Below are 13,739 nucleotides of genomic sequence, written 5' to 3'. Positions count from 1 at the left end.
TATAAATTATATAAAGAAATAAAATATCACCGAAATCAATGATTAATAATTAATTGATATTAAAATTAAATTTTTTGATTAAAAAAATAAAATATAATAGATTGAGCATTATTCAAAAAGTTGGTCAATAATAATTAAAAAATATATTTTTTTTCTCTTTTCTTTATAATTAAGGGTGTAATGGTTCAAAATTTGTGGAAACTAAACATATATAGTTATGAAAAGAAATATTTGCTTTATATATTATATAAATTACCATTATTATGTACACATAATATAGTATTATTATTGTTGATGTTATTATTATTATTTTTATTGAAATGATTTGATATTATACGTTTATTAGCTTATTTATTAGTTAATTTACATGTTAGTTTAGGTCTATTAATCTATTTTTTTAAAAAAGTTACCTACATAAAAGCTTATTACAAAGTAAATTTTATAAGCCATAAAAAGGCTTGTATAAAATAAACGGGTGAAACTTAAGCCATAGCTTTTTTGAAAAGTAGGTCAAGTTCGACTTTAAAAAATCTATCATAATTTGACAATTTTTTTTGCCCCACCTCTTTTGTTTCGTATGTTTCTTTTTACATTCACTTTGTTACCACCGATTAAAAGACTTTTTTACCTAGAGAATGAAAAGGTGGGACGGTGAATAGTTAGGATTAAAATGAAGTGAAATTATGAACATGGGATAATATTGATCCATTGGGCATGAAAGTTGTCTTAAGAAAATGAGTTGAAAAGATACTTGAAACTTGAAAGTAATTTGATGGGAATAATGAGTAATCTTCTATAAGAATATTTTCATGAAAAGAGGGGGAAATGACATGCTTTATTTGCTAGAAAATGTTAATTAAATTCTGAATAGCAGCCTAAGGTACCTCGAGCATAGCCAATGAAATCGAATCTATTCTTGGAACTCTAGACATGCTTTTTCCTATTACCCTATATCAAGTATCAATTTTCTTCCACCAAACCTAACTATATATATATATATATATATATATATATATATATATATATATATATATATGCTCTGGGGGCATGTACTTGGCATCAAAGATAAATCTGAATTATCAAATTTCATAATATAAATGATTTTACAATTGTATTCTTTAGTTAGGAGTTTAATTTTCAAATTGGATATAAATTACTTTTAGACATATTGCTTTACTCTTAAATAAAAGTATTATAAATAATATTTTCCGTACTTAATATAATTATTTTTTAATATTAATACTTATTATTCAAAATACGGTAAGAAACAAAAAAAGATATTTGGCTGTCCAAACTATTTGCTATCTTGCGGAAAGAAGCAGAAAAATATGAGCATCAAGATATCTTTGTTGGTAAACGACACCTGTTACGATAAAATCCAACTTCATAACAATTAAATTCTTGATAAATCAGAAAAAAGTTAAAAAGATAAAAATAAAAATAAAAGTAGCATATTTGTAACTAATAGAGTCCTTCTAAATTCGAAAAGGGTATTTTCAGTATATATATATATATATTTATGAATTGAAAATGAATTGGAAGATGTTGTGTAGATAGATGAATAAGAAGGAGTAAGAAGATGGTGCATGATTGGGTGTCATAAAAGCAAAGCAAAGCAAAGCATAGTTAGCACCGATAAGAATCTCATGTCGCTCGCCTCATCCTATCCATCTACACCACCATAATTAAAACCAGATTAAATTAATTAATTAATTAACAATTAACAATAAAGAAAGCGATAATAATAATAAACATAATAACATGTACTGCACTCTCACAAACCTCAAACCTTAAACCTGTTCTGTCGCCTCTCATCGCATTTCATCTCAACAACCTTCTTCTTCTCTCTCTCTCTCTCTCACTCTTTCTCTCTTTTTCCGCTTTCCAGCTTATACGTCGTCGTTTCGATACCAAAATGCTCGGTTCCCGATTCTGCCTCCGCACCGTATCCGGCATGGGCTCCGCCGCCGCCGATCACACGAATGCCGCTGCCACCACCGCCCGCTCCTTTCCGAACTCCGTCGCCGTCGATTTCTCGCCGCTCCGCCTCACGCCGCTCCGCTCCCGCCGCCACCGCCACCGCAGATCGATCCTCATTTCCTGCAATTCCTCCCGCCGTAGATCCAACTCCGACGATTCTCACGGCAGCGATTATCTCGAAGCGTCTCTCCTTCTCTCAGGTTACTCACTCTCTCCTCTTCATCGCGTAACATAAATTAACGCAATGCTTCCTTCTTTGCGTTTTTCCGTTTCCTCCAAAGTTATATAATAATAATAAATAAATAAATAAAGTTAATGATATTGATGAGTTGTTATAATTATTAATATTTTGTGCGTGTGTGGAAATTTGAATTTGTATTGCAGTAGTGTGTTGTAGTAACTCTGGTTGTTTTGATCGTTTAGGTCTATCCATGTCTGAAATTTTAATTACTTAAACTAGCGCAGAAACATTCTCCCACTATCATATGTGGAAGCATAGGTTTCAATGGAATTCCTCTGCACCGTCGATTCCATTCTCCGCAACGGATGATACTTTATTAAGACACGCTTTTCTGCAGCGTTTTCAGAACCCTACAATTTTTCTCAGGATTTCTTGTGATGGAGACTATATTCTACCCATTGTTGTAGGTATGTCTTATTGTGTCGTCTAGTTTCTCATTCCCGAAAATTTAAGGGAGATCTATGGTTTATTCACTTTGTTTCTTTGTTGCTGCAGGACAGATAGCTATTGAGAAACTTATGGATGCTGAATTTGAACAAGAAAGTGGGGTAATTACTCAACCTCTATTCGAATGGTTGTTTATTTCTTCTTCGTTTTTTGGGAGTGGTACTTAGAGAATGGTGATATTACAGGATTGCCCAGATCAGTTCCAGTTTGTGAAAAACCTAGTCGGAAGACTAGACCATGAAGTATGAAGCTAAGCCTTTCCCTCTTTAGATTGATTCCTATGGATGTTGGTCTATCAATTGCTGCTTCTTTATTTTTTGTTTTTAGTTTTTGTTTATTCTGATGCTTGCGTTTCTGGTAGAAGGAAGGTCATTATGTCTTTGTCTTGGAGCTTTTGGTTCTTATGCATTCTTCTTGATACAGTTATTTGAGTCCTCTTAAGAACAGATTTCAGTTAGCAATCTCTTTGATCAGTCTTTATATTCCTTCTACAAAAGTTCTAAAGTAATAGCAATGTAGCATTATCATTCTATTATGCTTGGTCTAATTCCTCAAATAATAATTGGGTGTCAAGTAATTCAAAAGTATTTCCTTTGTTTTACTCTTTCAGGTGATAATGGTGAGAATTACAGAGAGAGTGGTTAGCACTTACTTTGCCAGATTGTACCTTAGCCAGGTTTTGAAAACTTTTCAATTCATAAATAATAAAAAAAGCCTTATGCTATTCATTCATAAAAGTTCATGATTCCTTCAGCCTGGGAAAACTGATCTTATCAGTGCGGATGCACGTCCCTCAGATGCCATTAATGTTGCACATAGATGGAAGGTATGAATTCTATGGTGATACTGCCAATGCATGTTATCAAAATTTATTTCTTAAACAAGAATCATCAAAAGCTATAGCACATCTATTCTAATGCAAAACTCCTAGTAAAATGCATTTTGTGCATATTGATGTTAGACAAATCCACTTGTATGATTTTAAATTTGTTTTGTGCAGGCTCCAATATATGTAAGTAAAGAAATTGTTTTCACAGATGCGATCAGAATTGGTTATGGAATGAGCAGAGTGCAAAATAAAAAGGCTATTTATGACGTATTGCTTGACAGGTATTGCATACCTATTGTGTCACATATGGCATCTTTGCCACCATAGATTCTTTGTACGAGTTACTGCAAGACCAAACCCCTTTCTTTACATTCTTGTTTATCATCTGAGTCTAGACATTGTATGTTTTCTACAGTCCTTTAGATGGTCCAGATTTGGTAGCTCAAGAACTAAGTATGATGCACAATATGCATATAGCTATCAAACAGGAAAGATTTAGAGATGCAGGTAAAATATCTTTTGCATTTGATTGTAGTTATAATACACACATAATATATATGTTGGTTGTGTTATGGAATGCCTGAATCGGGGTAGTGTTGTGGAATCATCCAAGTTTGTCCGTTGCCTTTTGCAGCTATATGGAGAGACAAACTTGCAAATCTTCGTAACTCAGCCCAAGAGCACTAATTAGCTTGTTAGGTATATCCGGAATTACTATCGGCCATTTCAACATTCGGAATTTGATGTTTTAAAAAATGAAATCAAGTCATGTATTTTGTTTGACTGTCTAATATTGAAAATTTTCATGTGATGGCAGGTTAAGTTCTGAAGAAGAATGCATGGGTATTATTATGGGTATCTTATTCCTGATCATTTTTCAACAGGTATATATATTGGGGTACAAGTTACAGAAATGAAGGAAACTAGCCAAACTAAGTGTTGTACAGCTGTGTATTATAGTCATCGGCCCCATTTTATGTACATCAAATGTATTTAAATGCCCTAAACCTCGTAGAAGAGATTGTCGTGCTTCTACCAATTCTCAGAAATGACAACGATGATCTTGTATGTATGCAATCCTGGACATGATCATTAATGAGAATTAGCTCCTGGTTGTTTTAGAGTAACAAAATTGTCTTACTTTCCGAAAAATACGATATAATATAAATATGTACAAATTAATTTAGGTATACGTCTCAGTTATATTTAACAGTTCAAAATTAATTCACCAACCTTTAAATCAAATAGATACTTAATATGACCTCGGCATTCTAATGAATAGATATAACATTTTTTTTATAAGTTATTAACCTTGACACTTTCAAATTTCTGCTACACAGTATTGATATTGATTAATGACGATACCAGTAGTGTCTTAAATGTTACTGTTTCGAACAAATACATTCTTAACTTTATCTGATAATAAAATGATTTAAGTTATATTGAAAGGAATAATGTCCAATTACAGAACGCATTATTGACTCAACCATTCATGATGTTTAACAGTTAACTCTAGAAGCCAAAAATTTAACTTCTGAATTAGACAAGAGAATTTTTGTTTGTGGTGGTTTACTATTCTTAGATCATTATTTAGCGTGGTTTACTACCAAATTTGGGATATAAAAACTATAATTATTTGTTTCTAAAAATCACATCTCAGATGTACAAAATTTCTACATCCGAAACGTAAAACCAACCAAACACCCAAACACGCTAATCGTGTAAGGGAATTTCCACATACAAGTTGATATAATTTAAGAAAATATAATTTTGTATGAAATGAATTCCCTTTACTCAAAGTGGGGTGATGGATTATCAATGTACATACAAGCTTGTCTAAATACTACTTAAGCTCAATCATTAAATTGGGATGGGTTCCATTTCAGCCTCATAAGCTACAGCTAAATGGAGACCAGTACGAAAAAGTTGAAATTAAAAATAAATAAAAAAGCGAACAAGTTAAATTTATTAAATTAAAAAAAAAACAATTAAATTTTATTTTGTCTTTTGTTCATTCTCTTCAAAGTTATAATCCGACTTATGTACTAAAATAGTGTTAGATGTAAAGAAAAGTAAAATACACATGAAATTAAATTGGACCTATCTTAATTATTTTATAAGGGGAAATGTTTTACTGAATGCAAAGTAGTATTTCTTAGATGCGTACGTTTGTTACGAAAAAAATTAGAAATAATTATATAGATAAAAGTAAGCAAGAAATTGAAAGCTTTTTTCTCAATCTTTTGATCACGTTGATTGATTGATTATATACTCATTTGTAAGTGTCAATAAAATACCCTACATAAAAATAGAACTATTTTATTGGAGGTGGACTAAATATTTGTTTGTACGCACATATGAAATGCATAAAATCTCGTCTAATCTGTAAAAATCTTAAAAGCTATAAATAATAGTAGTTTCTAGAAAGGCTCGTGTATCTTGTACCTACGACTAAACACGCTGTAAATGGTGGACATCTTTTGTTTGATCATCATAAATTACTTGTTAGTATGATATGTCCATACTTGACAAATTTCAACTTCCTAAATTTAAATGTTTTGCCCTAGCTATCAACAAAGAGGTTTCTTAGCCATCAATGAGAAGTGAAAAAAGAGTTTGGAGAATAGTTCCGTATTAAAACCCTTCTAATTTTTTATTTTTCTTAATCTAATTTAATTTATATCAGAGAATTTGGTTGACAACTTTCACATGAAAGTAAATTTAACTACTTGATTAATCAAATTCGAGTGAAATGAACATTTTTCACATAATAAAACTCTTGTGATGTCTCAAATTGAAGAACTTCCTTACAATAACAAGCTAACTGTCACCTTCCCTCATATTTCTTTGTAATCTTATATACAAACATTTATGGCAGCAATCAGTTCTAATTCATAATATCCACTAAAAGATTCTTCTTCTTTTTTCTTTTGAAAAATGAAAAAAGAATTGGAGGATTTAATACTTGTCATCTTTGTGCCAACAAATCAGCAACCGTACACATCTTCTGACAATATAAAACCTGGATTTGTACTCCTTGACCATGCCAAAGCACCCATGTCTTGTTGTTTTTGATTGAACCGAGCCACCATCACCAAAATCTCCTCTATTATCTGATTTACGAAATTCTTGTTCACCCATTAGAATGAGACTATAAGTGACTAATTTCTTTGGAGGCCTTATCTTCTTTCACTTCTTTGTGTATCAAATTTGAGACTATGATGCTATTGCACTTTATTATTTTCCGGGACCCAAAGAGAGGAGTCTATGGCTTTCAAATGATCTTAATTAATTATGCAACCATGAGTGACAAAGTTATTTATACGCCTATGAATTTGCACTTCCTAGCTGTGTTAACAGATCAAAGAAAATTAACCAATTTTTCTTTCTTCATGGTGAAGGGTTCTGTTTCACACCGCGTAGTTGGCATTGGAAGATTTTTGGATGTTACAATTTTCGAAAGGTTGATAAGAATTCATGCTAACTCTGTATTTCGTCGTGATCACCAACCAAATTCTAATACGCGTAGCATTGATTCTGTTGGAACATTCTAGATTTGGTAACTTTCTCTTATTTCTGTTTAAAGACAATATAAATCAGTAAACATATATCGTATACACAAAGTCAGGTACTATGTACTATATTGATACTTTTTATCTTTTGGAAAATGATGTATTAATTGATGTACTTGATTTAGGCGAATAAAAGTCTCTTTTTCTTAACTAAAGTTTGGTCGAGTATGGATTTTATGTATTTAACAATGGTTATGCTATGTAAAAAAAATATATCAATATTAATATGACTTTTAGCATAGTTGTTGTTATTACTGTTAAAAAATATAGTTGTTGCAAAAGTTTAAAAAAAAATACTTGAAGATTATTGTGAATTTTATGTATTATAAAAGACTAAGATTATTGTATAGTGAATATTCATAACTAGTATTTTAATTTATGTAATATACAGATTAAATATTTATTATACAAAATTATAATTTAAAATAAATTATATACAGTAAATAAATATTATATTTGAATATATGAATTATATTTTATCTTTATGATAAATATTTTATTTGTGACATAAGATTATTTTTAATTATGTATAATTTATTTAAAATATTAAATTTTAATTTATGAATAAATATGATAAATAAAAATTAAAATGGGTAAGAAATTCTAAAAAATTTCATGTTAAAAAAATTCTAAAAATGTTATCTTACATGATAGTTAATTATTCATGTTTAATCCATAAAGATGGATTTGATCAAGATAAAAGGTCTTCAACTAAAAAAAATTACAAATTTATATATAGGCTCATTGTTATAAATTATAATGAAATATTTACGAGGACTGCAAGAAAAATTCTTAAACACGCTGTCTATTTTTAAATTTTCCACACGAAATTCATTCACTCAAAAAAATGTCATTTAAGGGATTTTGAAGAAGAAAAATTTTGATCACACGTTGTATCTTTTAAAATTTTAATAGTAATTTAAGGTGTTTTTGTAAATATGTAATGAATTCACACTATTTATTTTGATATTTTCTTTTTTCATTGTGCTTTGTTCTTGGCATGGGTCAAAGCCTCGTTTTCTTTTTAATAAAAAATTATATTAAAAATTAATTTATAAAAAATAAAAGAATTATAACATTTATTGATTTGTGTATATAACTTTAAATGATTATTAAAAATAACATATACAGAATTTCGCACTAAAATATATTTTTTGTTGAATCTTTTGCACCAAAATATAGTGACTCAAAACACATTTCATTTAATTAAATATGTGCCAATTAAAATGACAAAGCAAACCCTTGTTGACTATGTAGTTCTAACAAGTGTGAAAATAATAAACAAGTTAATTAACTTATAATAACTTTGTTTTATAGGTAGATGAAAATATCAATAGTAAGTCCATCTCGACAATTTTGAATACACTATATTAATTTTATTGATTAAAAATTATTAAAAAATACAAAGTCGTGAGAGAAATTATTTAAATGATGAATCTTGTAAAATTTTACATTTTCATTAATTTTAACTAATAAAATATAATGTTCTGAAGAATGTGTCATTGAACGTGTTTCTAACATTTTTGATGATTTAAACTAGCATAGGGTAAAACAAGGTTTATTTAGTGTTTCGATTATAGTTTTTAAATTTTAACTTTAAATAAATTCAATTTGCAAAAAAAAATTATTTGTAAATAATGCTAGTGAATTTCATTGATTTACTTAGTATTAAACTCCACTTTTATAAAATAATAATTAATAAAAAAATATGATAGTCTTATTTAATGTGATAATATTAACTTTATGTTTATTATTTAATCTTACATGGGTGATAAATATGAAATTCATTTGTTTTTTACATTTATACATAAATTTATAATAAATATTTATTCATATCAAAATATAAGATATATAACCATTGAGTATGAAGTTATTTCAACTTAATTAATTAATTATCATTTTAGTATGTATTTTATAAACTATATTTTTATTATATAACTAGATTTTATAATAAATTATATGTCCAAATAAATATTATACTTAAATATATAAATTATATTTAAATAAATAAATTATATTTTTTATTTAAGATAAATAACTTATATTGCGGTAAGCAATTACTTTAATTATTAATAATTTATTTTAAATATGATAATAAAAAATTAAGTTTGATAAAAAGTTAAAAAAAAATTATTGAAAATACTCATGTAGAAGAATAGTCCTCTTAAAACACTCTTGGGCAGCCATTCACGTTTGATATACAAAGAAAAGTAGTTTTAAGTTTTAATTATGAGTACACAAGTATATTAAATATTTAGAGAAATAATTTTGTTATTTAGTTATATTAATCTTAGGCTTAAATATGATTTCAGTCTCTCAAATTTATGATACATTTATTTTTTACCCCTCAAATTTATTCCTATAATTTTTAAAAATCTTATTTTAGTCTCTCATATCACTAATAATATATCTGAAAGTGACAAATTAAAATAGTTATACAATATCAATTGAGTTTAATATGATTTTTTACTAACAAAAATACTAGTAGGTAGATTTTATTTGATAGTATTTGACAGGTTTCTTAACAAAATTTTAGTATAAGGACTAAAATAAGATTTTTTAAAATTATAGAGACTAAAAACTTAATTTTAAATTTTAGAGACTGAAAACAAATTTACCTTAAATTTAAGAAGTTAAAAACATATTTAAACTTTAATTTTATTCTATTTGAACAAAATTACCTTTCATAAAATAATCATGTAAGGTTTGAACTAAAAAAAATATCATAATATAGGTTTCATATTTAATTAAATGTGAAAGGGAGTAATATTAATTATTAATTTTATATAAATGAAAATAATTAACTTTAAAATATTTTTATAAGTTTCTCATTATCGAGTGTTTTTTTTTAACAAGAGGATTTTTTTTTATATTTTCTATAACTTCTTATTTATTATTATCAATTTTAAATTAAATTTCATATTTTAAAAATATATAAATAATTAAAAATAAACGTATTACGATATAAATTATTTTTATAAAAAAAATAGCATTCAAAAATATTTATTCATATAATTTTAAATATTATATAATGTATATATATATATACTAAAATATATTTATTTTTATATATAAGTTATCATAAATTTTCGTTTTATAAAATAAAAAATTAATATTTGCATTCTACATACTAAAATAATAGTAATATAGTTATAAATGCACCAAATAGTCAAAAGTATTTTACTTTCATTTCCATTAGATTATAATTGTATTTGTCTTTTTCGTGAGTTGAGTAAAATCACTTGATGATAAAATTGTTCATTCAAGTATTTAATATAATTATATACTTAAATCTCAGACAGGTTTTTAAGTTAAACTGAAACAATCTCAAACCAATTAATGACAAAGTTATTATCAAAAATTAATTTGTACTTATAAAACATAATTTTTACTGATCAAATATTATTTTAATACTAACAAAAATTAGTTATAGAACATAAATAGACACCTCATACCTAGAATAAGCCTTGCAATCACTAAAATACCATATTTAGTCAAAAAAAAATTGGAACTACTTGTTTAAAAAATATTTATTGTATCAAAAGTAGAAGAATTTTTTTTATAATGATTTGTACGCTGGCCATTCATTTATAATAGTATAATCAATATTACTCCCCGGCAATCCTAGTAAATAAGTCAAATTAATGTCATAATAATCTTTAATGATTAAGAAAACAAGATAAATTCTTAATAAGTAGTATCAGGTAAAAAAACTAAAATAAGTAGTATCATTTTGAGTTTTTTTTTTAACTTAAGATTAATTATATCTTTTTTATTCATACTTCTAATAATATTTTTAGAATGCTGTTATGTGTATAGTAAATAAGGTTAATGATAAAGCTTATTTTATAAAATTATTATGTATTTTCATCTATTTACTAATTTTTGTTTTTATGTAAAAAAACAACACTCACTATGAAACGGATGAATAACTTACTACTTATAGTAGAAAAAAAATATTTATTACATTAGAAGAGAAAATCATTTATTTTTTATCATATGATAAGTGTTATCTTATGTTGTTTTATGTAAATTAATAAATAAAAATATAGTAACTTTAGAAAATTAACTTTATAATTTTTTTTTACTAAAAACAATACAACACAATAATCACTTTTTTAAAAAAAATACTAATAGAAACATAAATAAAAAATAATTAATACTACATTCAAAACTTAAAATGACAATTATTTTGAAACTTACTATTTTTAAGAATATTTTAATTTAGTTCTCTAATTTTCAAAAAAAAAATCAATATTATCCTTCAATCCAAATTAACATTAACAATGTTAATGAAATTATATGAAAAATAACATTAAATATATTTTAAAAGTCAAAATATCAAATTAAATATTTTAAAAATATTGAAACCAAATCAAACATATTTAAAATTGTAGGATCAAGTTGAATGAAAATTTATCTAACATTTTTTTATCTAAATAAATTTTGTAACACCCCAATTTTTCATACTTTATATAAATAAAATTTGAAATTATTTTAATATTTAATATAGTTATTTTAGAGATTTTATATTATTTAATTAATTATATGAATTCTATTTCATTTATGAGACATGACTTTTAATTATTATTTTGATTATTAATACATTAGTAATTTTATGAAATATAATTTATTAATGAATATGCTCATGTATTTGTTAAAGAGAGAGTTATGTTTTAATTATTAATAATTATATTATGAGGAGGAGAAGGAAGGACATTTTAGTAAAATATATTTTATTGTTAATTATTTTATTATTTTAAGAAAGGATGTGACACCCTCTACCCCATTATTAATATACAACAAATGTAACAATAAAATATTTCTTTTCTTCTTATTGGGTAAATAAAATTTTTCATAGTTGACAAATATTTCAGATATCACAAGGTAGAAGATTCACATTCGTAACTCATAAATCATAACTCTAGTGTAAAAAATTATAAAAGAAAAGAAGTTAAGATTTTCAATACAATTTAGTGAAAAACAAGAAATCATATATATACAAATAATAATAAAGGAAATATAAATTAACTCCAGTAAAGGTGGCAGTGCCTCCTAGTTAGGAATCAATTTATATTTTCCAAATCATGTAATAAAATATAACAGAGATATTTATTCTGGTCTTTTATCAAGAACGTTCAAATTACAATTCTTAACATACATTTTCCTTGAATTATAAACTTTATCTACGTTATCTCTTCGTTAGAAATTACAAAAGAAGAGAAACTAAAGTTATTAAAACAACAACATATTAAACTAAAAATAACTATGCCCCGATGTCACATCCTATCAGAGCATGCCCAATTGAAGCCTTTAAGCCTCATCACCAACATCCTCATGATGTTGATCACCTGCAACATAATTTAAACATATACAAAAACAACAAGGGAGTGAGAAACATCTCACTCAGTTTCAGGAGCAGAAATAAAGGCTAGATAGCACCCACACACACAACAAATATAAGTCACTTATAAACAATACACATATATCATCAATATCACATATATATTCATTTATCATGCAATGATGTCATGATCTTGACTTATAAATGCATGCATGTGGCGCCATAAGGAAGTTTCACATATCATCACTGGTGACCCTAAGGCACACCTGGTTACATCACTGGTGACCCAAAGGTACACCTGGTTATATCACTGGTGACCCTAAGGTACACCTTGTTAGCAAGTTACATCACTGGTGACCCTAAGGTACACCTGGTTACATCACTAGTGACCCTAAGGTACACCTTGTTAGCAAGTTACATCACTGGTATGCGGCCTTAGTGGCACACCTAGAATAATATATGCATATGATGCATGTCATACATTCATTATTTCATTGACTCAACATTTAACTTGTTACATAATTTCATTTAGTATATCATGTCCTCATTTGTTATAGTCTCATAATCATATTTGTCTCAATAGTTCATTCTTAGGTCTCATGTCATTTGTCCATATTTCACATGGTCATGTCATCAATACTCCTCATAAGGTCCGCATAGGTATTCACAAAGAGCATTCTTTTTCATATTAAAACTCATTTATTATTAACATTAATTCCATATTCATTTATTACTTCAACAAAGAACAAAGTAGAATAAATAGAAAATCGGACAGAACAACGACACATTCAACAAAAACAAAATAGAGTAAATAGAAAATTAAACAGAATAACGGCAAGGGATTGGGATTACATAATTATTTATTATTTCCAACAAGGAATAAAGTAGAGTAACAGAAAATAAGACAGCACAACGGCAAGGGATTGAGATTACATAATTATTTATTATTTCCAACAAGGAATAAAGTAGAGTAACAGAAAATAAGACAGCACAACGGCTAGGGATTGAGATTACATAATTATTTATTATTTCCAACAAGGAATAAAGTAGAGTAACAGAAAATAAGACAGCACAACGGCAAGGGATTGGGGGCCAATCCGACAAACAAACTATCCAACAATTATCCCCACACCCCTGAGCGAGGTTCTCACTCCCCCCCTTACCTGGATAAGCAGGAGCTGGAACTTGGGCAGGGCCTCCTCCTCTGGATTCTCTCTTTCTTCCCTCTCTTTCTTTCTTTCTTTCTTTCTTTCTCTCTCTCTCTCCTCTTTCTCTCTCTCCTCTTTCTCTCTCTAAGATTTCACCTTCTCACTCAGTATATAATTT

General features: G+C 27.2%; 1 protein-coding gene across 1 annotated transcript; it reads left to right on the top strand.

Annotated features, from left to right (window-relative positions):
• Nucleotides 1-1,630: 1,630 nt before the first annotated feature.
• On the top strand, nt 1,631-4,629 carry LOC109800729 (Wound-responsive family protein). Its single transcript, XM_020361582.3, has 10 exons — nt 1,631-2,180; nt 2,446-2,628; nt 2,717-2,769; nt 2,854-2,910; nt 3,279-3,344; nt 3,423-3,494; nt 3,669-3,778; nt 3,913-4,004; nt 4,132-4,196; nt 4,315-4,629. The coding sequence occupies exons 1-9, from the start codon at nt 1,916-1,918 to the stop codon at nt 4,182-4,184; spliced, it is 951 nt and encodes a 316-aa protein (XP_020217171.1). The 5' UTR covers nt 1,631-1,915; the 3' UTR covers nt 4,185-4,196; nt 4,315-4,629.
• Nucleotides 4,630-13,739: the final 9,110 nt, after the last annotated feature.

This window comes from Cajanus cajan, chromosome 11 (assembly GCF_000230855.2).
Source record: "Cajanus cajan strain Asha chromosome 11, NIPB_CcT2T_4, whole genome shotgun sequence".
Classification (NCBI taxonomy): Eukaryota; Viridiplantae; Streptophyta; class Magnoliopsida; order Fabales; family Fabaceae; genus Cajanus; species Cajanus cajan.
Note: the sequence above shows the minus strand (reverse complement) of the source record. Positions and strands in the feature narration are given on the sequence as shown.

Coding starts and splice junctions, on each gene's coding strand:
- LOC109800729 (XM_020361582.3), top strand. CDS start 1,916: ATGCTCGGTTCCCGATTCTGCCTCCGCACCGTATCCGGCATGGGCTCC. Junction 2,770..2,853: donor AATTTGAACAAGAAAGTGGG/GTAATTACTCAA, acceptor GTGATATTACAG/GATTGCCCAGATCAGTTCCA. Junction 3,779..3,912: donor TATGACGTATTGCTTGACAG/GTATTGCATACC, acceptor TGTTTTCTACAG/TCCTTTAGATGGTCCAGATT.